This window comes from Phalacrocorax carbo, chromosome 3, assembly GCF_963921805.1.
Source record: "Phalacrocorax carbo chromosome 3, bPhaCar2.1, whole genome shotgun sequence".
NCBI lineage: Eukaryota > Metazoa > Chordata > Aves > Suliformes > Phalacrocoracidae > Phalacrocorax > Phalacrocorax carbo.
The window spans coordinates 17,087,621-17,115,531 of NC_087515.1; the positions used below are offsets into that span (position 1 = coordinate 17,087,621).

General features: G+C 43.1%; 1 protein-coding gene across 1 annotated transcript; it reads right to left on the minus strand.

Moving 5' to 3' along the window:
- KCNK17 (potassium two pore domain channel subfamily K member 17) lies at positions 1 to 27,785 on the minus strand. Its single transcript, XM_064446022.1, has 5 exons — positions 27,499 to 27,785; positions 14,570 to 14,684; positions 6,425 to 6,591; positions 5,685 to 5,853; positions 1 to 2,660 (listed from the first exon to the last, which is right to left on the minus strand). Exons 1-5 carry the CDS (start codon positions 27,718 to 27,720, stop codon positions 2,365 to 2,367), a joined length of 969 nt encoding a protein of 322 aa, XP_064302092.1. The 5' UTR covers positions 27,721 to 27,785; the 3' UTR covers positions 1 to 2,364.
- Between the last annotated feature and the right edge of the window lie 126 nt (positions 27,786 to 27,911).

Below are 27,911 nucleotides of genomic sequence, written 5' to 3' on the forward strand. Positions count from 1 at the left end.
TTATAAAAAAAAAAATCAAGGAGCATCTGTAATTTTCCAATGCAGATTACAGAAGACTGCAAGTCAGCTGTGACAAGAATGATAACAGCACCATGCTTTTGTTTTCTTTATTTTACCCTTGAGCAGATAACCTTTCATATTTTGGTAGAGTAGACACATCAGTGATGATGTTTTTGTGATGTTGCAAAACTCCACTTTCTTCTCCTCCCTCTGGGAACAAATTCATCCATGTCTCATTTAACCACAGTCGTTTTATAAAGAACAGAAGGACTAGAGGCAAAGCGGTTTGTAGGGAGACAATAATATTTACTGTCCATATTAAAGGCTAGCTGAGGAACTGTCAATAAAAGGATATTCATAAGTGACAACATGCTAATTTGGCATCAAAGAACCCAGGCAGATATGGTGTTTGACTCACTCATTTCATATTTTTTTAGGTGATCCAGGACACAAGCAGGCAACTTGCAGCTCTGGAGTTATGCGTGGCTTGCAAGCTGTTCAAATGTGCCTCCTGTAAGTATGCTGCAACTGTCAGTCAGTGGTAGGACTACGCTGGTGGTAAGCAGCTGGTAATACAACAGCACAGCTGCGGAAGGAAGTGAATAAGCAAGGATTGCTGGGGCAGATGTTGAGTCACCTTGAGACCCAGCCACATGCTTCGGTTTGTGGCTGAACCCTGACATACAGTAGAAGCACTGAGATCTATGAAGAATTACTGTTTTTTCCTTTTTTCGGGACTACTCCTAGAGTTCCTTTTCCTTTTAGCTCTCAGAAGCGTATATTAGCTGTCCTAAGGCATATGACTCTGTGTGCGCTTCCGTGGGACCAGGGTTCCCAAACCTCTAAGGCACTTTTGAAAACCTCATCCACAAACTACAAATACATGGGAATGTGAATTAGATGTGATTAATATAATACACATTCAAATTGAAAAGAAGAAACTCTTCTTAAGCTAAGCCTTCTTGTTGAGGAGCAGAGCTGGTAGAAATCCCCAGAGCCTGTGAAAAGTTAAAGTCGAATCAGTTCCACCACATATCAACAATCAGACTGGCCTACTCTGGAAATGTTGTTTTCATGATACACATTCCAGAACTTGTGTTCCTGAAGATTGTAAACTTTTCACTGAGTGATTTTCTGTGAATCCAGCTATGCATATTTCTAATTCCTGAATCCTGTACTCCAACAGACTGTTTTCAGTCTTTTCTCCACTGTCCATGTGGAATCTTGGTCCAATGCAGAAGCTGAAGGCTCACCCAAATGCTTTGTTCTGGTTTACTGCTATGGTAAAATTTTCAGAGTTAATGATCTAGAATGCAAGTAGCACAACAGGAGTAAGAAAATGAGAAGATTAGACACGGGTATATAAATGGCAGCAGAAGTTAGACACTGTTGGGCCTTTATAAATGGCATAATTTATAAAATGATTTCTGAGAAGTTAATGGAATTAAAAAACCCCAACAGTTCTGTTTCATGATTGACACAAAGGCCAAATAAGCAGGTCTGACATTCTACAGATTAAAACATAGTTGTGCTTATATAAAAGTTGTTAGCTAGAACAGATACATTATTCATTTATGACATGAGAAGTTAATAAGAATAGCATCTCTTGATCACAGCTGAAGATACTCCAGTCTGTTTCTAGATTAAGTAGCCCTTGTTAACATTGGGCACAAGATAACATTGGAACTACTGGCAGTTAAAACTGCCTCTAGTCCTCCTTTTCTGCCTAGTCTCTTTTTAATATTAATGGACCTGTGATGTAGAAATTTCTTTTAAAAAAATTGAATTACCTGTTTCTACTAGGCACCTCTACAAGCTCTGCCTCGTTGCCATCCATGTACTAATTATCAGAGAGCAAAAGCACGTACTACCTTTGGCAAGCACAAGCATATAGGTGATGGAGCACATTTGCAGTGACTGCCAGGCGGCTTTAAACAGTGCTTTTCATTAAGTCTTCTAGCGACACGCAATTTGTTTCCTTCATTAAATGGTACTGGCTCTTCTGGTTGTTGTATGTGCAAAATGCCATACATACCATTAGAGGCTACAAGAACTTTGCAGGCAAAGAAAAGGACAGCAGCTAGTGTTGCGTACAGATGTCAAAGTTTACCTCATATATTGAGGTGGGAGGGTAGGCAATATCTCTGTAAATCTATTTTTGGCTAAGAATCCCAATGGTAATTCTTGGTGGTGCTGCAAATGAAACATTTTGTTGTCATTGCTCAATTCAGAATAGAACCGTTTCAAGCTCAGTAAGCAACCTTTTACCCCATGTGAACGCCAAGGCAGCTCCATTCCCACATTTCTAAGTGGCGCATCTCTGGTGCACTAAAACCTAAGAGACACCAAGGGTATGTTTCTTCCCTAGAGTGCTTCTGTAGGAGCTATGTGGGTGTGAGATTCATCTGGTACTTTTGGTTTTGTGTCTTTGTCATTGCAGATCTCCGCATTGTGAAGTCCCGTCATACTATTTTTCTTGTCATCAATTAAGTCTTCTGCCATCTCTTTGCTGTTCTTGTGGCACTGACAGAAGTCACTGGAGCTCTCTAGAAAGCTGATGCAAAATTTGATAACCAGTGCTAGCCATGCCATCCCAAAGAGGATCCACAGAGATATTACATTCTTGTACCAGCCTGGATAGGTGCGGTCTGGGTTCATCCCTATAAGACAATAACCAAAAACATTTCTAGGTTGGATCAAGAATGCCTCAAAGGAGACATTACATGTAAAGCAAAAACAGTGGAAATATGACCCAGTATTATTGATTTCTATATAAAACACGAGTATGCCATCTACTTAGCATGTGAACAGATACTGTAAGCAAGTGTGTTTCGTGACATGCCAGCAACAGCCTAGAACTCCCTAGGAATTGTAAAGATTACCCATGAGAAATAAAAATAAATCCCAGATTACATCTATGCCATGAGAAATAAAAATAAATCCCAGATTACATCTATGTCAAAATGAAGTTATTCACATTTAAGCACACAGTTTCATTTCTCTGCTTACCACTCAACATCACAATATTGTATTAGTATGTAACAGGAGTCCTCTGCAGGCAGAGAGGTAAGTGGGTTTTATGTAGCTTGTTAAGCCAGATATCAGCGAGCAAGTGAGTCTCTCAGAGTGGGAGGGAAGGGGCCTGAGCCTCTAAGAACAACCAAGCCTTGGAAGACAGCTTGAAATTACGCTACCTTTAGCTGAGCAACCAGCCAGCTACTCTCTGATCCCTTTGGAGCAAAGCCATATTTTTGGTTGTGTTTCCACAATGTTTAGTACAAACAGGCTTCTATGTGCTAAGGTAGGGTTAGTAGTAATATTAATAATAATACAGGCAAAGCAAAGGAATGAGCTCAGCCCTATGAAGTGACTGGGCTGTATCTGTAAAGCAGGCTGGGGTACCCTTACAAACACAGGCAAGGTACAAGATACAAACCAGTGGCAGCGAAGTCTTTGCATGGGCTTTTTCTCTGCTGCTTCTCAGGTTTCATTATTTAGTTCCTTACCTTAGGAAGTTTTAGTTATAAAGTGAAAAATACCTACAGCACAGCAGATGCTACAGAAGCCCTGATACTTTCAAGACAGAGCGTGAGGAGTTAACGTGTATGAGGTGGTACCTCCATGAACCTGGAGGCCACTCTCCATACCACATTCCAATGAAAAGTACACATAGGTCTGGGTTTGAAGTGGGACATCCACAAAGGTGGGTGTTTAGGTATTTATCATCTGTGACTGGCTGTATGTAGGAGTACTGTACTGCGATTACCTGAACAGAATAGCAGTTTCCAAATCATGGTCCATGAACTGTTACTGTCTACAAGATTGTGATAAGTAGTAACTGGTTAGCAGAAGCATACTAAACACCCAATCCTTTACATCCATTTACTTGGTATTATTATATATTATGTAACACACACTGTATGTGTTTTCAGTATAATGGGACCACAAGACATTTTGAGGTTGTCACTAAGCCACTGGCAAATGTTTGGGACCTACTAACAACTTCTGCAGTAACTACTCTTTGGGCTGGCTTTCTACATCAAGGTGAACTTCAACCAGGAAGAGTATCATATTCATTCTTCAAACACGAAGCTTCCACCAATGCTAAATTCAAAGGTTTAAAAAATGTTTGCTTCTAAATAATAAATGAAGACAAGAGGGAAGGGCTGTTTGAGGCTTCCAAGGAGAATACTTTATCTTCAGAGACCATCTGATAGGTGCAGTCTTGGCGATGAGAAGATCAGAAGCAGTTTAGGTCCTACATGGCATCCTCTGTCCAATAGAAGTGCTTACTGAATGTGCAAATTAACAGATTTCAGGGCTAGTAAGAGAACCTACATCAATATTACAAAATAAAACAGGCTAGGGACCACTCTGTGACTTCAAATCCAAGTGCCATGGCCTGGCTTATATTTCCCACAAAACAGAGCAGCTGTGTCCAAAGTGAACATCAGGCATCACCCCTGGCATGTGATATCCCCCAGAATTTACCTGGTCCAGAACAGTGCCAGAGATCACACTGGTGGGGGAAACAGTCACAAAATAGCGACAGCCACTTGAACCCATACCCTGGCCCTGCTTATTTTTAAGTTGAAACATAAACCACAAACACAGGATTGTTAAGGCAAAATGGTTTGGCATGTACGTATTACAGGTCACTGACGTAATCAGTTATTCCCATACTGAATCTACAGTGTCTATACCACACAGGTGAGGGTACGCCTGGATACGGGAGATATACTAGTGAAGAGGTTCAAAATTAGTTATCAGGAACTGAGAGAAGTAAAGATGCTGCAGCACAGAGTTCAGCATCATCCATAAAATCAGGAAAATGCTGAACTGGCTAGGTTTTGTTAAGCTCCATCTGGATACCCTTACCCAAGTTAACTTGACTCCAGCTCATTTAAGCGTGCCTAGACAAGCTCTAGTCATACCTTTGATGCATTACAGACAAGTCCTACTGTAACCACCACTAAGTTGTCTAAGCCTCATGCAAGCACTTGAAGAAAGGAAAATAAAGAATCTGTAATAATATGTTTTAGTCTTTCTGCCTCCCAGGGATTCAAGGGTGCACGTGTTTCTATAATCAATTTGTTTTTTAATGAGAAAGTCTTTATCAAAAAGGTGTGTCTTGTGTTTCAGCAAATGCATCGGGCGTGGGTCCAAACCCATTTCCTCTGGCAAAGGGTTTTGGCAACCAAAACTAGGCTGTGCTTGGTGCCTGACAGTCTACATTTAAGTGACTTAAGCTGCCTTTTAGAAAGCAGTTGTCTGGGGTTTTGACAGAGGAAATGGTCACTGTCTGCTAATGGTGATGCAGAGTAGCATCTGCTTAAAATTAATCGCTGCCAATGCACTGGAGTGCACTGAGTGCGCCATCAGTGACTGCTATGATTAAAAATATAGCAACTCCAGTCTGGTGTTGTAGTCATTCAAGGGACAGATCACCTGAACGCTCTAAGACTACTCATTGACTGGGAAACCATTTTTTTTGCTCTTCCATAGGTGGCATTGCTACCTCAGAAATCAAGTCTTCTCCAACCTGTCAAAAGCCTACCACAACATATTTATCATCAGGTCTATGGATTGCTAGTGGTATAAGACTGCCAAGTTGGGAGCTTCATGTGCCACGTGTTTGGCTTTGACGTTTAGTAGGTGAAAGCAATGAAATGTGAACTACTCACCAATGACATAATCTCCAAACCCTATAGTACTGAGGGTAATGAAGGAATAGTAGAAGCCTTCTTCATAAGACCAGCCTTCTTTGTCAGAGAACAAAAGGGGAGGTAGCAGGAGGAACAGTAACAAGCCAGTTACCAGCGCACAGGTCTTAATCAGGAGGGAAGCTTTTTTCTAGTAAAACAGAAAAAAAAAAAAAAAGAGACTGTCACAAGAAGGGCATCAGGGAAAGTCCAGTTCAAGTCCAGTGCTTGAAGATAATGCTGGACTCCATAAAAACATACAAACATTCATGACATTCCACTGGAATAAACTGCGTGGCTCTCCCAGTCAACACAAACTGGGCATCACCTTCATGAGTCCTAAATTCATGCCAGTTTAAAGCCTATTCCACAAATATCCCCATGTAACTTACATATTCAGTTCTAACTATGACTGATGATAAACAGACCAGATATTCTAGGACTGTGCATGGCTCTAAGGTTCCAGAACTTCTATTGCTGTAGGGGAAGCCATTCATCACAGAAGTTCCCTCAATTAATAAACAACCTTATCTGACACATCATAACGCTGTCATAAACTAAATTTATTTGCTTCCAGTTATTCCTGAGTACTATTGCCTTTTTGGCCAAACAGGTAGGCAGGCTGTCCTTGTTAGTCAGAGGATCCCAAATACCAGACAATGCCCTTTCTGTCTTTTCTTTCCTGAACTTGAGGGTGGTGTATTGCTGTCCACATTGCTTACCTGCCCGTGAAACACCTCCTCTAGGCGATGGGCGCAATGCTGAGTCCCCAACAGCATCAGCTGCCCAATTTCATTCAGGAGTACAAGGTTCAAGGGGATCCCAAAGAGTGCAAACAAGATGCAAAAGATTCGACCAGCCACAGTGCTGGGGCTCAGGTTCCCATAGCCTAGGCAGGGAAGGAATGAGGTGTTAAATCTAAAATATTCTCTGCTTGCCCTCCTCCCCTGGAGGGGTGAACCTCCATCTTCTACAAAAGTTAGACAAGAAGGTCACTGCTCCAAAAGGACCTTTTTAATAAATAACTGTAAGTTACATCCATTGTTTGTCATATCCTATTGTAGGCTGGAAAATAACATTTCTTTCCCTGCCAGTTTTGTTTAGTTCCTTTTCCATTTACCAGTAAATTTCCTCTCTCCTACCCACTGTCTGGGCTGGAATCTGACGTAAATGAAAAACTTCCGTTTAGTTCAGTTTTTGTAAGCATTGTTGGCATGAGGTTTGCTGCTAAATGATCCTGCATGGCTGTCATGGTCTCCGAACCACAACAATAGCATTTTAATTATAACAACCTTTTTCTACCTTTGTCCCACAGGACTAGTGAACTTAACCTTGCTTATAATGCTCTTTTGCACCAAAAGTACCAAATACACATTAAGCTTAAATTGTCAAAATGTTGCCTAGAGGCAATAAATCTGGAGAATTTACACCCAACTGTTGGTGCAGTGCAAGCACCACTGACACCTTGCTACCATGCTTGTAGGTGGTGTAGCCCCAGGGCAAGTGAGCAGCCCCAGAGGGGAGAGGGAGAGGTCCACGGGCTGGGCTCTGTACACGAGATAAGTGAGAGCACAAACATCCATGGCTCACTAGATGGAGTCCCATTCCTTCACTAACCTCTGTCCCACACCAGCTGCAATAAGCCAGTGACCATCAACGTAGAAAGATGTGCGTCTACGAGCTTGGGATGTCTACACATTCTGTGCCAAGTTTTGTGCCAACAAAATCTCTTGCCACGGATGACACTGCAGTTAACTGTGCACATGCACTGACAAACTACCCCCAGAAAAAGGTCTGGCAGCAAACTGTTTCACAGTATGTATATAGGCTGTCTTTTCCTCTCACTTCTGCCCCCACAAATTCAAAATTTTACTATCTGGAGGACATCCCTTCAATAATTTTAGGCTTTGTGAGCCCCTGGGTTTAATGCATGCGGTAACACATAATGTACCTCCAAAGCAATGGCCCCAGCAGCCTGTCCCTGGGAAGGGCAGAGCATCCCCCGGAAAGAGTGGGATGCTGTTACATAACTAGAGGTTGTTTTGAAATACAGTCAAACAAAGGGGCTAAATTAAGACTGTACAGCAGCCTTAATCCCAGTGCTATGTTCTTCACTTATGAGCAGCTCTGTGATGTTTATGCACTCGCCCCCCACACCATGTAATTGCTGACTTCTGCCATCTTTCACCATTTCCAGACTAACAGGTATGATCAATGAGACGCAGGCAAGTACACCTGGTGGATGATCCCATCTAAGTGATTTAAAGTCTGTGTGCCTGGTGTGACCTGTTTCACACTGGCTGTGCCACATTTCAGTGGACTGGTTCCAATTTTACCTCTCTTACAGAATTAGGGTGTTTTGCAGGCCAGTCTGGACCCAGGAAAAAGAGCTGGGGTGGCATTTACTGTAAGGCTGGAGTCTGAACATGAGTCACATACATTTATGGCCAGCCATTGCCAAGGTTTTGGTTTCTGTAATGGTTTGGGCAGGTCTTTTTACCATAGTTTTCCAGATTATCCAGTCACTGGAAAAAAACATCAGACAGGAGAGGAAGGAAGGTCTACAGTCTCAGGTCACTGTGAAACACAGCAGTGTTCTGTATCTTGGGGGCCTGATACCGTGCTGACTGGAGAGCATCTAAGGGTAAGCTGTACATTACATTTAATTTGGTGCAGAAAATTCAATGATGTAAGAAGATCCAATGTGTACAGTAAAGCCAGCACACCAAACAACAGATCTGCTTTGCATATGATTTATCTAGCTCCCTTTCCCCTTGAAGACTTGGTGAGTAGTTGCTGTACATATACCAAAAAGGCATGTCCCATTAGCTTTTTTTATACAGGATAAAGTTTGATTAAACAGCACAGGAGACTTTAGATTATGCAAAATGGACAGCAATTTACATTTCCTTGCCTTTGGACTAGACCAACAGATGCCAACCTAGGTGTAATATAAACCTCAATTGTTATAAAACTCAAGCAGGAATGGGTAAATGGGACTCACCCTCTTCAGTAAATGGTAAGAGGGTAATCAGTGTCTTATACCATTGTGGGCTGTACATTAGAAGATTTGAGCCAAGTTCAAAGACTAAACCAAACTACACTGGCAGCTGTGTCACATCCCTCATGAGCCTGCTACTGGGATGTCACCCAGTACATGCCTGTGCCAAGAGACACCAAGGATTGCTCACCAAAAACTACACAGAGGTCAGAGAGTAAGGGTTTTTACTGAAGCAGCTGGATTAAATACTTGTATAGCTTCTCTCATTTTGAAATGAAGTGCAAAGTAACTTAATCTTTCTTAGAAGAAGCAAAGTAAGAGTAGTTTTATTTCTAAGTGTTCTATCTACGTACCTTAACTTCATGTGCTTCTGTTGCACATATTAAGTAAATTCAGTTTTGTTTTCCTGCTTGCCCATTACATTCCTGTACATAAGGGATTCAGAGGCTCTGGAGACTTGCTAAGAGGAGGAGGTGGATGCGTGATTAACAGATCATTAGTGAAAGATCTCTTCATTCGAAATACAGCAACCCTCTTGCAGTGCCCCTGGTTCAGCCAAGGCAACTTCAACTTTCTGCTACCCACAATGGGAGGTTTGTTTGGCTCCCATTCTCACTGCCTGGATGTAAAAAGAGTATTTTAAGCAAAAAGTGCTTAGAATGGAAAAAAAAAAAAGTGTCTTTCATAGCCTGAAAAACATCTGCAAATTCACCAAATAATTTCAGCTGTGGGAAAAAGCAGGATTAGATTTTTCAAAAAAAAGCTGGAGGAAGAGTCACTTCTCTAACCAGTAACTTTATCAGTGGTTTGAACACTCACACACATTTTTGGGGAGATTTGGTTTAATTATTTCTCCTTCCTGAGTGGATACAAGCCATCACTTCCCACAGGAATGACCTAATCCCAAATTTACAGAATGTTCTTGTTTTGCTTTGAACACCCAGACACTCAGCGAAGCCTGGGAGCCAGGTGTCTCGCCTAACACACGAGTGTCTGATCCACAGGGCCACTGCGCAGTTCAGTGAAGGGCGCCTGTGCTAGGATTACTTTATTTTGCAGTACACACTTAAACACTCAGAGAAAGATGCTCCATTTGGCAGTTAGGGTGATCTCAAGTGAGCTACAATCCTGTTCTCCCAGGCACAGGAAGAAATTGCACACTGGTCTTCTACACACTCAGGGAGTGCTCAAAACACAGAACTGCTCCTACCACCAGCTCCTCCTCTGACACTTTTCTGAAGACCTAAACTTTTATTTCTCTTGTGCTCTTTACAAATAAACTGAATGTTTTAATCTCGGCTAAATGAAAGGTTTTGTTCATTATAAATTCAAAAGTTGCATAGAAAAAAAATTATTCAAATTCAGTTCAGATGGAAAAGATGTCATAATTCAGCAAAGTGGAAAAAAAAAAAAAAAGACAAACCCAAAGAAACCTATCAGTTACACAGCCTAAGGTATGTTTGTCTGGTTCCTGAAAACGTGAGTATGGGACCAGCTTAGCTGGAAGGTGTCCCTGATTAAGCCCTCAGTAACCTGGTCTGACCTCATAGCTGACTGCTTTAAGCAGAAGGTTACACTAGAGACCTTCTGAGGTACCAGGAAGGCTGAATTATCCTATGATCCTTACGAGCATTAGGATTTTCAAAGGTCATTTGGTACCACTTACATTCAACTGAACATCAGCAAGTTTGGGGTTCCTATCCTCCATCATACTTTTGAATGGCTCTGAGAGGGCTAACTACACAAAACAAATGAGTGTGCTTGGCTTCTCAAGTGTCTTGTGAGATTTCACATTATACCCACCAAGTCTGCTCTAAGTGCAGGAAAGCTTGTCAGCTGGACACAGACGCTGAGCTCAGACATCTGATATGGGAAGTCCCATTTATTTCCAATTTATCTATCCATGGAGGATGACTTTGCTAAGGCCTCCCAATTGTGGTAGAGACAGAAACAGGACTCGGAAGCCCCAAGCAGGACCAGTACTTGCATTGGCATCTCAATTTTATGAATAGAACAAACAAAAAAAGTTAAACAGTTTGATTTTAAAATCAATAGTGGTGGCAGAATATCAGGAACTGTGTGGGAAGTTATGCAGAATCCTTTCCCTAGCACCTTCTCTGAAATTATACCACCCTGTGATCCTTTGACTTTAGGAACTTTCATCTTGTGCCCCACTCTGAACTTGCTTTGACCTCTGCCCTGTTAGTCCAAACTAACTAGGAGAGTAAACACAGAAAGGGGGACTTTGTGTAGGCAAGGGATAAAGATGTCTGAGAGATAAAACCAGCAGCAAGTTACCTTCTCTTTCTTTAATCATGTTTAGTACTAGAGCTCTAAAGAAACTCTGATGATGATTCTTCAAGGCATTGAAGAGAGAGGGTTCCTATGGAAACGTCTGCAGAAAATGATTTAACATAGAAGATCTGGGATGACATGACATGCAAGAGACAGCAATGAAGAAAGTACAGAAGTATAACAGTGGGAAGAATGAATTAGCAGAAGTCCAGGGCTGCCCATCCCACATGATCAAAAGTTATAAATGCAGTTCCATTCAAATTATGAGATTGGCCAAAAACTAAGTAGGCTTTGGGGCATTTCTTTAAACAACAGATTTTTGTTCTTACAAATCTGTTCTTTAAACCTTTGGCATTAGGGTACCAAGTGTTCTAACCAGCAGGCTGGACACTTTGCTTTTTTAAGCAAAATTTGTATACTGCTTTCAATCACTAGTGGAAATAGATGAGGCTCATTTAACTGGAAGAAGGGTACAGCACAGAAGATGCTGCAACAGGAGATGTGAGGATTCAAGACTGAATCAGTGGGAAAAGAAGCTAATGTCCCTTCCCGTATCCTAGTGAGAGAATGTTCTGGTAAAGACTTGAGAAACCAAGCCTTCTGAAGGGGTCAAAGCACCTAAAGCAGAAAACAGAAGTGGACGGAGTAGAAAGAACACCTCATAAAGGGAAGCAATGAAGGTAAAAGTGGTAATGGATTTGGCAGTGCTGTTTGAGAAGACTAAGAAAAAAATAGCTGATGCAAAAGCCACAAAGACATTATACTGCATAAGAGGCTGTCAAGGCACAAATAGCATTAGTTGCAGAGAAAAAATACGTAAGTGACAAACAGGATGAAGGATTGCAGCAGCCTGAACACATGAGGTAGAGTCCACCCAGATTCTTCAACAAAATCTTTTTGTAGTACCCCTAAATTCCTGAGAACATCTCTTCTCTGTTACCATTTTAACACCATCCTTTCTGAACTAATTTGACAGAAGGGCTTGTTTTTTAACTATACATTAATCTTGTGAAGCTGGACCCGCTTTCTATTGTTCCATACTTACAGCCTGGGATAAGCTCTTCCTTGCCACACAAGGACATGAAAACCTCATCAAACTCTTCTCAAAAAACCTTCTGAACTGTGTCATTTACTGTATAGCCGTGCCCTGCACATGAAGCTTCCTACTGTGAGTCACTCCTCTGAACTTCATTGAGTTCTTTGGAAAGGACTTTGTCTCTTTACTTGACATCATCAATTATCCTTCTCAGTCTTGCAGTGATGTCTGGGTCAATGAGGCTACACCAGCACCATCTCAAGAACTTGCATAAAGAGGATGGGTAACAGACGCGAGGTGAGGCTCTGACACCATCTGTATTTTCCTGTTCTACAACACTTATCAACAGAGTGTTAAGACACTAACCTGTATGCAATTAACAATTTAACTTGAAAAAGCAAAATCAAGGGCCCAGTTGTCTGAAGTTCTCTGCACAGAGGCAACTTGTACAGCATTCTCAACTCCACAACTGAAAAAAACATGAACAAGTCCCTAGAGTCACAGCATCAGCTTTAAAACTATGAGATACAGAAAGTTGAAAAAGCTGTAATATTTGGTTCTTTTTATTTGTCCGCTATCAAGTCATTCCCTACACCTCCCCCCAGCCCCAAGCCATCAGGGAAAGGAGTTTTTATTTAAAAAAAACAAACAACACAACAAAAACTGAACCAAGCCAACAAAAAAAAAAGAAACCAAAAAAAGAAAACCCACACCATGAAAAAGAGTACCTTAGACTTTCATGGAGTAACAGCCAGAAATGTTTAGTCTACATCTCTGTCAACACAAAAAACCCATATATTTTAACATGACAAATTTGATTCTTCCTGAATGTCCTTAACTTAAATCCATTGTGGTAAAACAGAGTCGCTCTGACACCTTAGAAACTGATCAAGATTAACTACTGAGGCAAGCAAAGCAGCTCTGAGCACATTCTGCCTTGTACCAAAGGCTGGAAGGAACTGCCCAGGCTCTACGCTGGAAACGCACAGCCTGTGTGGCCCTGTCTAATGAGCCTCCACTGCCATCATCTGGTACAATCCATACCTGGTAGTACAACACATCAAACATAGTTCCCAACCAGAACAATACATGTGCAAAAGAGCAAGGCAGAAGGATGTACTGAGTCACAGGAAGATGACACCACCCCACCCCAATGCAAAAAAAACCTCTCTGAGCTCGTTTGGGGGCTTAATGTTCTGAAGTCAATGTATCACTAATAATGATCAGAGAAATAAAAAGAATGCTCCGCCTGGGTGCACAAGAGAATTCTTGATCTAAAAATATACTTATTATTGAGGAGAGCTGACAGATTCAACACAAATCAGGAAACCCATAAGGGTTTTTTGAAACTCAACAGCCATCTCTCCTCATACTCTCCCACCACGGTTTTTATAATACTGTGTCACACAGTAAAAAAAAAAAAGGTGTTAGGGCAAGTTATTAATGGTTTTGGGGAATGGGGACATGCACTGACAATAAGTAACAGCATCTGCCTTTAGTAACACTGTGCATAAATACATTTTATTTTTTCCATTCCCTGCCCCCCCCCCCCCGCTTATTCCCATCATTCCTTCATAGCTTTTCAGCTGGAAGAGTTAATTTTCTTCATAGTAGCTAGTCTGGGGCTGTGTTTTGGATTTGTGCTGAAAACAGTGTTGATAACAGGGGTGTTTTAGTTCCTGCTGAGCAGTGCTTACACAGAGTCAAGGCCTTTTCTGCTTCTCACCCCACCCCACCAGTGAGTAGGCTGGGGGTGCACAAGAAACTAGGAGGAGACACAGCTGGGACAGTTGACCCCAACCGACCAAAGGGATATTGCAGAGCATATAAAGCTGGGGGAAGAAAGAGGAAGGGGGGATGTTTAGAGTGATGGTGTTTGTCTTGCCAAGTAACCATTATGCGTGACGGAGCCCTGCTTTCCTGGAGATGGATGAACACCTGCCTGCCCGTGGGAAGGACCGAATGAATTCCCTGTTTTGCCTTCCCTATTAAGCTGTCTTTACTCATTTGCTGAAACTTGACTTAACTGAATTGTTTCATTTATCCAGCTGTTTGACTTTCACCTAAATGAGCAGGTTCTTATCCAATACAGATAGTAATATAAAGGAATAATTCATAAATATAGCCTCCAAATATTCAACAGCCAATATTAAGAGTTTGTCAAAATCATTCCCTCTCCTTGTGATGGGGAAAAGCTCATTTCAATGCACAATTCGCTTCACACCTCTCAGCCAGCACTAGGCTTGGGGAACTACAGGCAGTGCAGCACTGTGAATTTCTGGCCCCAAAAGCTGTGTAACTTAGGGATACATACCAAGCTAATTATCCCTGTATCTAATTCGTTAGAGATCGTTACTGCACTGCACTGGCACTGACAAAGCATTTCTAGGGCTAGGTTCATGGGTGTTTACCTATTGCATGATATAGGCAAGCTACCTTAAGTCCCACAGAGTTGGAGCAGCATCTGGTAGTACAGGTCCTCATTCCCGCTCCTTTCCCACCTATGAGGCAGCTCTGCAAGCAGGGGACTCTTACCAATGGTTGTTATTGCAGAGATGGAGAAGAAGAAAGACCCGCTGAAGTTCCATCTGCCCAGGCTAGTGGTGTTTCCCTGGAGGGTTATGCCACTCTTGTAGGCTTGGACAATACCCTGCAAAGAGACAATAACGTGAGATCCTGCAAACCCCCTTACGGCAAGTTCACATGACTGGCATTCCCAGTGCTGGCTGGTAAAGTCACAAACTACAACTTACCTATACTGGGGAGGAATGTATATGGTGTGATATAGGAGACAGAGACCACACAGGATGGCCAGCCTACTAGTATTGGGCAATATGTCTCCACATCAGGACTATAAATATGAATAAATGGACTAGGCTAGCATGATGCCCGATTCTGTTCGATCCACCTGGGAAGGACTCAGAAGTCACTATGCTGAAGTGCGCAGAGTTATGCCAAAATAAGATACCAGATGTTTTAACAGTGCCCACATCCGACTATACCTTCTCATGCCAGTAAGGTTAATGACATTGAACTGACTGTGTCCAAACAACATTAATCACAGCTCATACACTAAACATTTCACATGTACTGACCAAGAATCCTTGAGAGTTGATGATCCTTGAATGCAAAGTATAGCCAAGAATATATAAAATTCATCACCTCTGAGAAAGACATGCAGATACCACATAATACTATCCTTATCCTAACAATAAGGCTGCTGATAAAGCTTTCACCGTTGATAACAAAAGGAATCTCTCAGGCTAGATTTGCATCAATTGTGAGTTTTACACAGAAGTTGCAATTTATACATCCATCAAGCAAACCAACACTTCAAGCCTGCAAAGCAAGGAAGCTTTGTCCCATTTTACTGATGTAACATTTTGTAAGTGACTTATGTAATACTACACAGGGCTGTGAATTTAAAATTGTTTCCAGAGACCCAAGCAGCACTTTAACTACACAGACCATTATCTCTTTTCTCCAGAGCTACCAGTTCTCACACTTAGAGCAAGGAGCAGCTCAGAGATCAACACATATTTTGATAGTAGAACTCTCAGAATATCTTAGTTTATGCATAACTCAAGTAAATCTAAACCATTCAGGGTCACATTATAATCTGTTAAAGTCTGCCAACATGCTCTTCTCTGCACAAGACAGAGCAGAAAGCACTTGCTCTGAAAAGGGCCAAATACCAGATGCTATATTACATTATGCTTCCCTCTGTGAATTGTTGCTATAACTTGAATGGGGCAACTCACAGAAGGAATTAGTACACAGCATAAGTGACATGAAAAAGAAAAAAAAAATTGAGCCCCACCCCCCCAAAAGACCAAAAAAAGAGAAAAGGTTGTCTGAGGCAGCCTCCAGCAGAATTTGTTTTGAATAGGTTGTGTGTAATTTCCTCCAGCCCCCCCCCCCTCTTCTTTCAGGGCTGGTATCTACATTGGGTTTGTCAGGTTGTATGGGATGCAGGCTTTGACCTTTCTCTATTGACCTCTGGTTTAAGTGTAAGAACTTCTGCAGACAATGGCCTGATCGGGAATCACAGTCCCCACAAACAGAAAATAGCTCCCAAACTAAACCATACAGCAAGGGAAACACTGGGAATTTATACAGATGACCTATATTTTTTTTTCTCCAGAAACTAGTGGTTACATTTGAAAATAGTGTGTTTGTTATTCTCTCAACCCTTGCTTCTGTAGCCTGTGGCCTCTGCAGTTCCACGTAATTTGTCTTGAACGTGTATATGCCTGCTGGAACGGCAACAGGCCAGCTCTCCAGTAAGTTTATTATCAGCTTGATCAGATAGACTCAAAAAGCCAACAAATGCAGAATGTTTGTTGTCCATTCTCCTGCCTGATGTCCTGCTGATGCAAGCTCAGCAGCTGACAACATTACACAGGACATGAAGTTTTTAAAGCCAGAAACACTTAGGAACTAAAGAAGATTGATTGTAAGAAATCGTGTCTGAGTCGGCCCAAAGAAATAGAATTTCTTCATGTGGAAAGGGGAAATAAGCAGCCTACACAAGACATCACCTAAGAAGCAAGCAGCAATAACCAAGTCATTAAATGTTTAATTTCATGTCATTGCACCACTTCCATTCTGCATGGTTTAGGACCAAGGGACTGAGCAGTTGTGAGCACCCATGCCAGCTTTGCAGTGATTTATAACAGCCCAGCCTCTCAGAGTTGTAACTTTCCCTGAGGTGTTGCAACTGCCAGGAAATACAGCGTTTGTCTTAAGAGCCAGCAGATAGGCTAAAACATTTCCACTAAAGGGCATGATGATCCTGCACTCATCTCAATGGGAAGGAAGGCACCATGTAACCATTACCCACGGGCAAAGAGCAAGCACTGAGCCTCGCGTGCCAGCTGTTTTCTGTTTCTGGGATTGAGGCACTTAATATATTTGTGGTAGGTCTTCAAGAGCCTTCAGAAGAAAGCCTCTAAGCATTTCTTTGTTAAATCTTGTTATCAGACATCCAGATAGCATCATAACCATTAGATCCACCGTGCCTGTCACAGCCTGATATGGGGACCAGTGAATACTCATGCAAATCAAAGCCACTTGAATAAACAGACACTCCCAGGAAGAAAGAACTACTGATACTACAACTAAGGGGAGTACTCGAAGAGGGTGGATGTAAGGATACCAGCTTTTGTTCTGGGGCTTGTTTTGGGTTTGGTTTTTTTGTTTGTTTAAAGTAAAAAAGTGTCTAGAATCAACCTTTGAGACACAGTGACAATGACAATAGAAAATTAAAGACTGATTCTTCTGAGAACAGTAGAACTAATGGAGCTTGCCTTCCTACAGATGCACCCAGAGACAGATTCATGGAAGACAAATCCATAGATAGCTATTAATACACAGAAATTGCTTCTGGCACAGGAAGTCATTGGACTCCTGGAGGCTGAGAGTGTGTTCTGGAAGGTATCAGTGTATACTTGCCCTAACTTAATATGTTCCTCTAGACTTCTGCTTTTGCCTAGTGCTTTTTTTCATAGAAAAATTAAGTGGTTTATAATTTTTGTTAAAACACAGGAAAACCCCAGCTAATAAACACTCTAACAGAACAGCTGAATTCTCCCTGCTTTTCCCATTGAAGAGGCACCAATGTGTCTTGCTGCTGATTTTCAAAAACACCTGAAGTATATTTTGGCCTGTGGGTTCAAGCTTCATTAAAGATGGACTGAATCATACACATTGGGTCATATCTGCTGGTTCCCTTAGCCTGCCTTTCTGAGAACCAGAGAGGTGTTTTTTTTTTGCTTTACACTGATTTTGAGGTGACATTCCAGGGGTTTTCCTTTTTCTCTTAATTTATATTTATACGGTGCCTGCTTCAAAACCTGATGCATTAAAAGGCACCTAGAAGAAGCAGCATCTCAAATTCAGTGTTCAAAAGCAGGTACCTGCCTGCGCTAAGACCCCAGTCAATACCACCAGCTGCTGAAACACAACCAATCTTGAAATTGCAGAGCTTGGGCTTGACATTTTGGGAACATGAAAGGTCATGTGTGCAACTGAAATAAGAACAGGAAGGAAATGGGTGGTTAGAGTGATCAGAAAGAAACAGAACTCAGTTCCACTTTGGTTTCTACCGACAGACAAGCTATACAGTATAACTTCACTTCTCTGCACTTCCACCCCTCTAAAATTACAGTAATTTACAGTTCACAGCCAATACTACATTTTAGCTGACAATGCTAAAACAACATTTTAACAACAGATAAAAGTTTCTGTGGAAACTACTGTAACTGCTATAGGATTTATAAATTTGGATCTTTAGATTCTTGGGCCTTCATGAGTCAATGAAGCTTTATTTGCAGGCTGCCCCATTCTTCTCATCAAGTCAGCTGTTCTTATTCTTGATAACACCATGCAAAGCCTACTTGCATGGTCAAACATTGTCATAGCTAGTGATTAAAAAACAGTATGACATCCATTTGAAGTAGCATATTTAAATGCAGATGTCTGCCCCGTTTCCTTTGTGAAAAAACATGCCCCAGAATACCCACATTTGGCCTCCAGCTCTGTTCTGCTCAACCACAGACTCTAAAGTTTCAGTTAGGAACATCATAAACTAATGCTTGCAGATACCCACTTTATGTTAGAACATTATATCGCAGTACAAATCAAAGCCTAGTTTTGTGCATTCTTCTGCAGAGAATTCCCTCCTTTAATTTAAGCTCACTGTTAACTCCCTGAGGAAGCTGTGGATTTCTGCCAACTCCCTTATCTGACATATCTCCGACTTATCAAACTTATTTTAGAGTGGCAATACCCCTTCTTTCTTTCTCTTCTACTCTCTATTAGCATAATCATTGCTTGTTCTTCCTGCAGGAGCATTCAAACACAACATTGTCCCAGTTTCCTGACTGGAATTAAAAAAAAAAAAAAATCACTGCATCAGCCTGACTGCCTTTTAGCCCTTCACAGCTCTGGGTCTGTACTTCCACAAATGGTTGATACTGCATGCTTCATCCATCCTGGAAAAGTACCACCAACCTACACAGCTTTGCACCAACAAGTCCAATGTAGCTACAGTCATACTAGCAAAAATTAAACCATGATTAAATTACACTAAAAAGATTTCTTTTGCTTATATTGTCTAGTTTAAAAAACAAACAACAAACACACCCCCAACCCCACCCCACCAAAATAAAAACCAAAGGAGTAAGGTTGCTGGTTCTACCAGGACACCCACTTAAGTATCTAGAAGCTTAATGCAAACTCAGCCTACAGAATTCAGTTCCCTCTTGACATTTGAGAGTCACATCTTTTTCTTCCCTGCAAAATGTAGGTTTATTCTTTTTTTATTTGCTGTGGAGACACTCTGTCCTTCACCCATACCTGTAGGTCTCATTTACAACGTGTGCTGTGTTATCAGTTCTGGGCAACTCCCAGCTTTCTCAGCTTACACACTTAGAATCATAGAATGTCCTGAGTTGGAAGGGACCCGCAAGGATCATCGAGTCCAACTCCTCTCCCTGCACAGGACAACCCCAAATTTACACCATATCTCTGAGGGCATTGTCCAAGTGCTTCTTGAATAGCGTCAGGCTTGGTACCGTGACTGCCTCCCTGGGGAGCCTGTTCCAGTGCTCCACCACCCTCTGGGTGAAGAACCTTTTCCTAATATCCAACCTAAACCTCCCCTGGCACATCTCCCTGCCATTCCCTCGGGTCCTGTCATTGGTCACCCAAGAGAAGAGATCAGCGTCTGTCCCTTCTGAGGAAGCTGTAGACTGCAATGAGGTCTGCCCTTGGCCTCCTCTTCTCCACTCTTCCTCTCTTCTAAAACCCTCTTATCACATGTGGGCCTCCCCACCACCAGCCTGTGGCTGCAGCACAGCTTCTGATCACCAGGTGTTGCAAAAGGTGACTATTTACTCTGACCTCCTTAACACCAGCTAAAAATTTTGTCTTACACCTCTGCATTGAGTCACAACTACATGTGACTTGGATACAGCTTTCAAAAAAAGTCATTTAAGATCAGCATTAAGGAATGAATGCATGTATATACGTACACTGAGACACTACTTCCCTTGCAGTTTCTACTATCTTCAGAACACTATGCTTCTCTTCTATAATCTTCACAGCAAAAAATAAAACTTCATATAAATGATTAATCAGACCAGTTCTAATCTATCTGCCCCTCCCATACCAATAGTGAGATATAAAGTGAAAAGGGGGAAGTGAAGCCCTGGAAGATTATGACCCTACCAAGGATCTCCACAAGAACTCCTGACTCTCAAGCACACAATTTCTTAGGGGGGGGTGGGAGAAGGAAAAAAGTGGTTTGAGTCTTTTTTTTTTTTTTTTTGGAGGAAAGTCTCGTGTAGGTAGTCATATAAATGACCCTTTTATAAACCACAGCTCCAGTCACTGCCATTGCCCTGTGCTTTTGAACTATAGCATTTTGGACAGAGTTCACAGTAATCTTGAGACACTTTTGCGAGCAAAAGCACTATTTCCTTTGTATTTGAAAGCCATTCTCAAGGAAGGCAAAAGCATGCAAGTGGGCTGGGGCAAGAACCTTCATTCCCAAGTTTAGTTGATGTTTATATGTTCATACACAAAAAAATCCACTTTTCCAGGGAGTATGTGCCCTCCTGAAAATTGTTTGCCTCACTTCAGACACTTTATCTCCTCACCCTCACAATCTATCAGTGAGGAAAAGGAGCTGTTCCCAAGGCACCAAACTATTTGGATTAATGTGAAAATATAAACTCACATAAGCTTTGTGTCCTGGAAATTCTGTGTAATGTTGGTACATAAACATTCATTTATGTCTCACAGAATACCAGCTGTAGATCAGAAGAAAAAGTTAACATTAACCTTCGTCTCAGATTGCAAGGACAAAGGTCAAATAACTTCAAAATAATTTTAAAAATAGATTATGAATCACACCTTTCCCATCCATGAGCTCTGATCCCTTGTCCTTGCCTGGAGTGGAAACTTATCTGAATTCTGACTGAAAGAAGAGCAGGCATTATGAATTCAGTGGAATCCGTCTGTTTTCTTAACTTCATGTCTCTTGAATAACCTGAGACCTGAACAAATAACTGCTCCCCCCACCTCCCCCAGCCACATTTGCTAATGTCATTGGTACCAGTTCCTCCAAACTGGATGAACCCTACCAGCACAGGGGTCTGTTCTGGGTCCAGTCCTGTTTAATATATTCATCAATGACCTGGATGATGGGATAGAGCATAACCTCAGCAAGTTTGCAGATGATACCAAGCTGGGAGGAGTGGCTGATACACCAGAAGGCTGTGCTGCCATCCAACGAGACCTGGACAGGCTGGAGAGCTGGGCCGAGGGGAACCTCATGAAATTCAACAAGAACAAGTGCAAGGTCCTGCACCTGAGGAGGAACAACCCCATGCACCAGACAAGGTTGGGGGCTGAACTACTGGAAAGCAGCTCTGTTGAGAAGGACCTGGGAGTGCTGGTGGACAAGTTGACCATGAGCCAGCAATGTGCCCTTGTGGCCCCAGTATCTGGGGCTGCATTAAAAGGAGTGTGCCCAGCAGATCAAGAGGTTATCCTTCCCCTCTACTCTGCCTTAGTGAGACCACATTTGGAGTACTGTGTTCAGTTCTGGGCCCCCCAGTTTAAGAAGGACAGGGAACTCCTTGAGCAAGTCCAGTGGAGAGCTACAAAGATGATCAGGGGACCGGAGCATCTCCCTTATGAGGAAAGGTTGAGAGACTTGGGTTTGTTTAGTCTGGAGAAGAGAAGACTGAGGGGGGATTTCATAAATACCTATAAATATCTAAAGGGAGGGTGTTAGGATGATGGCACTGGGCTCTTTTCAGTAGTGCCCAATGACAGGACGAGGGGCAATGGGCACAAGTTGGAACACAGGAAGTTCCAGCTAAACATGAGAAAAAACTTCTTTCCTGTGAGAGTGACAGAGCAGTGGAACAGGCTGCCCAGGGAGGTTGTGGAGTCTCCTTCTCTGGAGACATTCAAAACCTGCCTGGAGGTGGTCTTGTGCCCCATGCTCTAGGTGTCCCTGCTCAAGCAGGGGCTTTGGACAAGATGATCTCCAGAGGTCCCTTCCAACACCTACCATTCTGTGATTCCGTGAAAAGCACTTTCACTTTGCAGCTGGGCCTGCGCTACAGTTTCTAGAGTTCATCTAGACTTACTCTTCAACAGTAAAGGAGCAAGAGATTTAGTAAGTACAGTAATCACGCAACCAGTGCTACCCTAAGCCACTAGCACTTTTTCTGAAAATTAAGCTTTTATATCAAAGAAGAATCTGTAGCATGATTCATGGGACAAAGATTGCTCAATTCCAATCACTTCCCAAACCCCAATGATACCTTTAACTTGAGAGCTGGGCTGCAACAGAAATAAGTAGGGCCTGTTGAAGGGAACTGAGTATATAATCTACAGAACAGAGTACAACAGGCTGAATTGCATCATCCTTGTAAAATTGAGAAACTCTTTCTCTAGTAGTTTTCTTTTAGTTGCATTTAAAAAGGATAGAGTATGATGAACAAGAACCTGTAGGAATAACCGACACCTTCAAACAACTGACAAGAATTGCCATTTCTCTTTTTAGAGGGCAACCCTCCCAGTCTTTAGATATCCACTGCTAGTAGTGCCTCAAACCTGCCTGGACAGATTATTGAGACAGTTAGCAGTTCATTCCAGCTTGCCACACTTCCTTACTCATTACTTCCCACCAGGCCTGACCAGCTGTAACTAAGAATTTGATAATATCAAAGAACATACGATTTATATGGCTCTGCTTAAAGAGATAATAGGTTCCTGTACTTCCCTCCCCTTGCCCCCTTCTCTTTTTAAACACAAGTACTAGATGCTATATCCTTGACCACCAGACCTAGGAGTGAGTCAACTAACCAGAAACAACAGCTCATCAGTAGGTCTTCTCCTCACCTTCCAAAAAGCCCAACAATATAGTGCTAACCTACTGCCTTATAGAATAAAGACTTCTCTTTAACAACTTCTGTCAAAGGTATACTATAATAGGGTACCATAAGCACAGAATGCACGGTCTTGGTAAGGTATCCATAGTTCTTTTTAACTAATAGGTCTGGCAAAGAACAAACTGGCTATAACTTAACCAAAGTAGTAGTATATTTTGATAAGAAGGAAATTGGAAAGAACGACTACAGGGGATCAACCCCATTTCATCTGTGACTAGGCAATGGATATTTGACTAAACTGGGTTCTATCCAGATGTCACTGCTCCACAATACCAAGAGCCAATGCTGTTCCTTAAAGTCCATTATCACCAACAGGTGATCTCTGACGCTCACCTCTTAATAGTCACTCGCTGCTGCATCATCTGTAGGCAAGACGATTTTAGTGAACTGTATTTGCAGGGTTGTATTTCCTGACAGCTGGCACAAATCTCTGCTGGTTCAGTGTCAGTGCAAGCCAAGGTATTGATGAGGATCTTTCAGTCACGTGGTATCTTGTTAGTCTTGTAAACATGAACTAAACCTCTCCATGTAGCTCTAGCTGTTGACTCTAGAGATAATACTATCTAGATCCACCTGCAGGCTTTGAGTTTATGGCCTGCCTTTTAGAGTTACGTCCTTTTCACTACACCTTAAATCTTGCTAGACAAAAAAAAAATTTATTTCATTTAGCTCAGCTCTCATTTTCTCCTTCCTGGTTTATGTAAGTAACTGGGTTTAAATAGCAGCTACAATAATAAAGAGTGGATAGAACAATATAATAAATACAGAAAACAGCTGTATTGGGGAAATATGTATACAAAAAAAAGTTTATAGCAAAAAATGAAGGGTAGCATGAAAAGGATGACATGGTAATAGCCTAACTCAGAAAATGCACTGCCCCAAGCCTGGCCATATGAACTGACTAGCAAGATGCTGAAAAGTACAACAGCTATCGCTACACTGGTGCCTGTAAACACTGAAAGTGATGTAGGAAAAGGAGTGAGTTTGGAGGACAGCTCAGCTGGAGCACAACTATATATACACTCACCCTAGGCAGTAAAACAGACACTTATGCACTAGAAGTGCATCATGCTGGGCAGTGTGTCTAGGTGTCCCCTGCCCCTAAAAGGTCAGAGAGGGTCTTGGCTCTAAGAGATACGGCAATACAGAAAGTACCCTCTTTGTGTGCAGCCTTACTCCCTGGACACTTCTCAAGACTAGAACCAACATAATTTTTGCCTGGAGAGAGACTCTTAGGTACTTTTTTCCCCCCCCCATCTGAGTCCAGCTACTGTTCACTGTACTGAGGGTATACTGCCTCAAGAAACCTGCCTTATCATTGCACCTGCTTCCATCTTCTGCAAGTCTTATCATGAGAGCTTCCTTTGATGTGACCTCACAGAAAGTAATTCTGGCATGTGAAGACACCACCAAATTTATAATAAAAAGCCAGATATTGCCCTCTTTGCATAAAGCCTAATGGCTCTTGAGGAACCGTTTGCTCTTGATTTTGTTCATCACAAACGTGTTCATGTCACAGACTGTATACAATGTCAGAAAAATAGCCTAGGGTTAGATGGGTCAACAAAAGCAAACTTATGTCTTCCTCGAGCAGATGTTACTGGATGCACAGCAGAGAGACATGTGGCCGAAGTCCCTCTGTTGTCCCCCCTGCTGTCCTTGTTCTAAGTAACGACAGCCAAGAAAAATGCAAAGTCTTCCCCATATACATACACACATATATGTATGTATAAACACTCAAGCATGTGTTTTTTGTTTGCTTATATGTAAAGCATTCGCATGTGCTACCCTCAACTATTTAGGAAATGTGGAACTGTTCAGCATCCTGCAGGGAAAGAGCCAGCCAGTCCCTCCAGGCAGAAAACACAGCTGTGGGAAGCAGGGACCCACCACTACAGATGTCACACACTTCCTAACACTTCCTCCGCTAACATTCAGGTTTTTTGTTGGTCTTCTGTTTCCATCTCCTTTTGCCTCTTCATTAGATAACTAGAAAATTACTTCTTCCCTGGAAAGGATCTGAGCCACAGAAGTTACTGAAGGAGAATTCACTGGTCCAGCTACCACAGCATGGCCTGTTTGCCTTTTCCTTTCCTCCGGCCCATCCTCACGCCGTGCTCTCTTGCTGGCTCCTCAAAGCAGGAGCTCTCTATTGCTCTCCATCTGTGCAAGGGCTGGAACAGTGGATTTCCACTCCTGGTCGGTTACTAGGAACTAAGTGATAAACAGGTTGTAAAATGATGTTTGTACATTGCTTAGCAAACTAGGATTTTATTCCATATTGGCCCCTATACACTTAAAAATAAACAGAGTTTAGAATTATCTAGGATGAAAGAGCTGTAAGAAAACAATGAGGAATTGCCAGTAACATTAAAGCAATTAAAATTCACACACTGCTTTATGTTTTCACAGACTCTTTATAGGTCTTCCTTAATTAGCACATAATCATCTGTGTATCTAGAATACAAGTTTGTTATCTGAAGAGGGCAGGTGATGACATTGCTTGATAAACTGTGCAATTTACTGCAATAACAGTTTACTGCACAAAAAAAATCTTGTTTTTTGAGCTCACTTACAGTATCCAAGCAATTGCCCTACAGGAAATTAGAAAAGAGTGTAGGAAAGAAGCAGTCCTGAGGATTATCTGTTTAAGATTAATTTCTCACTGTGAAAGTAATTAAAAATAACACACAAAGCTATTCAAACTCACACTATGGTTTCTGAAAGCATGAAGGCATGCACAGACACTGTAAAATGAAACAAAACTTCGTCATCTCCTCACCTAGAGCTTGCTCGGGTCACAATTAAGTACTTGCACTACACATTGTAACAGTGTCTGGTCTAAGGGGATTTGGGTGGCTGGCCTATTCCCTTGGCTACCAAGCAGTATCAAGAGTTAGCAGAGGTCACCCTGCAGTAAAACAAACCATCAGAACGTTAGAAAGACCTTTCTACCTGCTCAGTTGTGATCGTAATCTTCTCTCCACTACTATCACCTCATTATTGTCATTCATCAACCAAAACCCTTCAAGCCCAGGGCAAGATCCGTGCCTAGTGCCCACTGTTCAATGGGCCAGTGCCAAATGAAGCTCAGCTCAGACCAGCCTTTAGGAAGAGCCAGACTAGTCTTCCCATGCATTTCTCACTTCTCCCTATTTATATTCCACAGCTAGCACAGTACACAGCACACAATATTAACAGTAAGAGTAGATACCACGGTAGGTTTCAAAGGCCCAAATTTATAACATATCTTCAACATAGCACTGACGGCCACAGAGGATTTACCATCCAGAAAGTCAAGGGATGAGAGCCTGACATAGGCTATCAGCACAGGTTTGTCTGCCAGGGCCTTCCTGAAACTCCTGACAAGATAGTTTCTGTGTTTTTCTCCCTGGCAGGAAAAAACCTGAAAACACTTATCCAAGTCCCTTTCAGGTCCTTTGTACTCTAGAGGCCAACTACCACAGTTTCAACCAGCAACAAACACTGCTTTTAAAAGAGAAAAATACTTTTTGTTTGTTTGGCAACATCTATTTGAGGCAGATGCGCCAAAGCAAGCAGTACATATTCAACCACCGGCACCTACTGAACTAGACTGGCTTGGGTAAGTAGTCAGGTCACTTCAGTGTTGAAGTTTTTTCTTTTTCAGACAAAAACTGAACAAGGAGAGAACCCATTTTCCCCACTTTGCTCATGCTTGTATTATAAAACGCATCTACCTGCACTTTAATAAGATTGCATTTGGCCCTGCTTTGCATTTTGCAACTGTCCGGCAAATATCCTCAGGAACATTTTTAAGGATGTACCTAAGCGGTGTCACCAGGATTTTCCCACTTCCCTTTAGAAAAGAAGTAGAAAACTGAAAGAGTTTGACACTAACATAGAAACCAGTTAAACTTACTGGGACAAAGCGTTTACATTAGAATTTACCCCTTGTAAGATACCACAGGCTACAACCCGTTCCTCCTAAGCCCAGCAGCAAAGCAAGGCCACCTGCAGCCAGCCCCGGGTCACTACCACGAGGTGGGGGACGCTGCCACTACCCTCCCTCTGTCAGGGCGCGTCGCTTGAGGAGTCTCCAACGCCACAGCTTGGGGGAAGGACGGCGGAGGGCAGGAGAAAGCGTCAGCAGCAGGAGAGCCCGGCTCAGGGAAAGCCCGGCTTGCCGGGAGGCACCGGGCACCCCGGCGCAGCGCGCTCCCGCGCCGCCGAAGCTGCCCGCTTTTGCCACGCCGTGGGCTGCTTCTTCGGGGCGGGACGATGTGCGCGCAGAAGCGCGGGTGGGGAGAGAGCCTCAGCTGGGGGTGGTTTTCTTTTTTAAAACAGTTACTGGCAGGCAGTGAGCCAGGTTGCTGCTGTCACCACACACCGCCCTCCCACCCCGCCGCCGCCGCCCCCCGGACGAAGGCAGCCCCCAGCCGGCCGGGCCCCTCGGTCCCTCCCTCGGCCGCTGCCGTGCCGGCGGCGGGGCCGGCAGCCCCCCGGGCTCACCTCGATGAGGCGCTGCAGGGCGGGCCCCCGCAGGCAGGTGTGGTTGGCGAGCAGCTCCCAGTGCTGCTGGAGGAGGCGCTGGGCCGCCCGCACCTCGGCCGGCCGCTCCAGCGCCTGCAGCACGCCGGCGCCCAGCCCCACATAGCTCACGTACACCACCAGCAGCACCGGCACCCCCCAGCGCCGCCGCCGCCGCTGCCCGCCCGCCGCCGCCGCCACCATCGGCCCCGACGCTCCCGGGGCTGAAGCGGCTGCCGCCCGCGGGAGGAAGGCTGGGCCGGGCTGGGCAGGGCACCCGGCCGGCCCCCAGCGCCTCCCCCGGGCCTGCCCCCCCGGCCTGCCCCTTCCCACCCTCCGCCGCGCGGAGGGGAGCCCAGAGCTGAGCTGGGCAGCTGGGCCGGCTGCTCCCCCTG

Coding starts and splice junctions, on each gene's coding strand:
- KCNK17 (XM_064446022.1), bottom strand. CDS start 27,720: ATGGTGGCGGCGGCGGCGGGCGGGCAGCGGCGGCGGCGGCGCTGGGGG. Junction 14,685..27,498: donor CCCTGCAGCGCCTCATCGAG/GTGAGCCCGGGG, acceptor GTCTCTTTGCAG/GGTATTGTCCAAGCCTACAA. Junction 5,854..6,424: donor AGGAGGTGTTTCACGGGCAG/GTAAGCAATGTG, acceptor CTGTTTTACTAG/AAAAAAGCTTCCCTCCTGAT.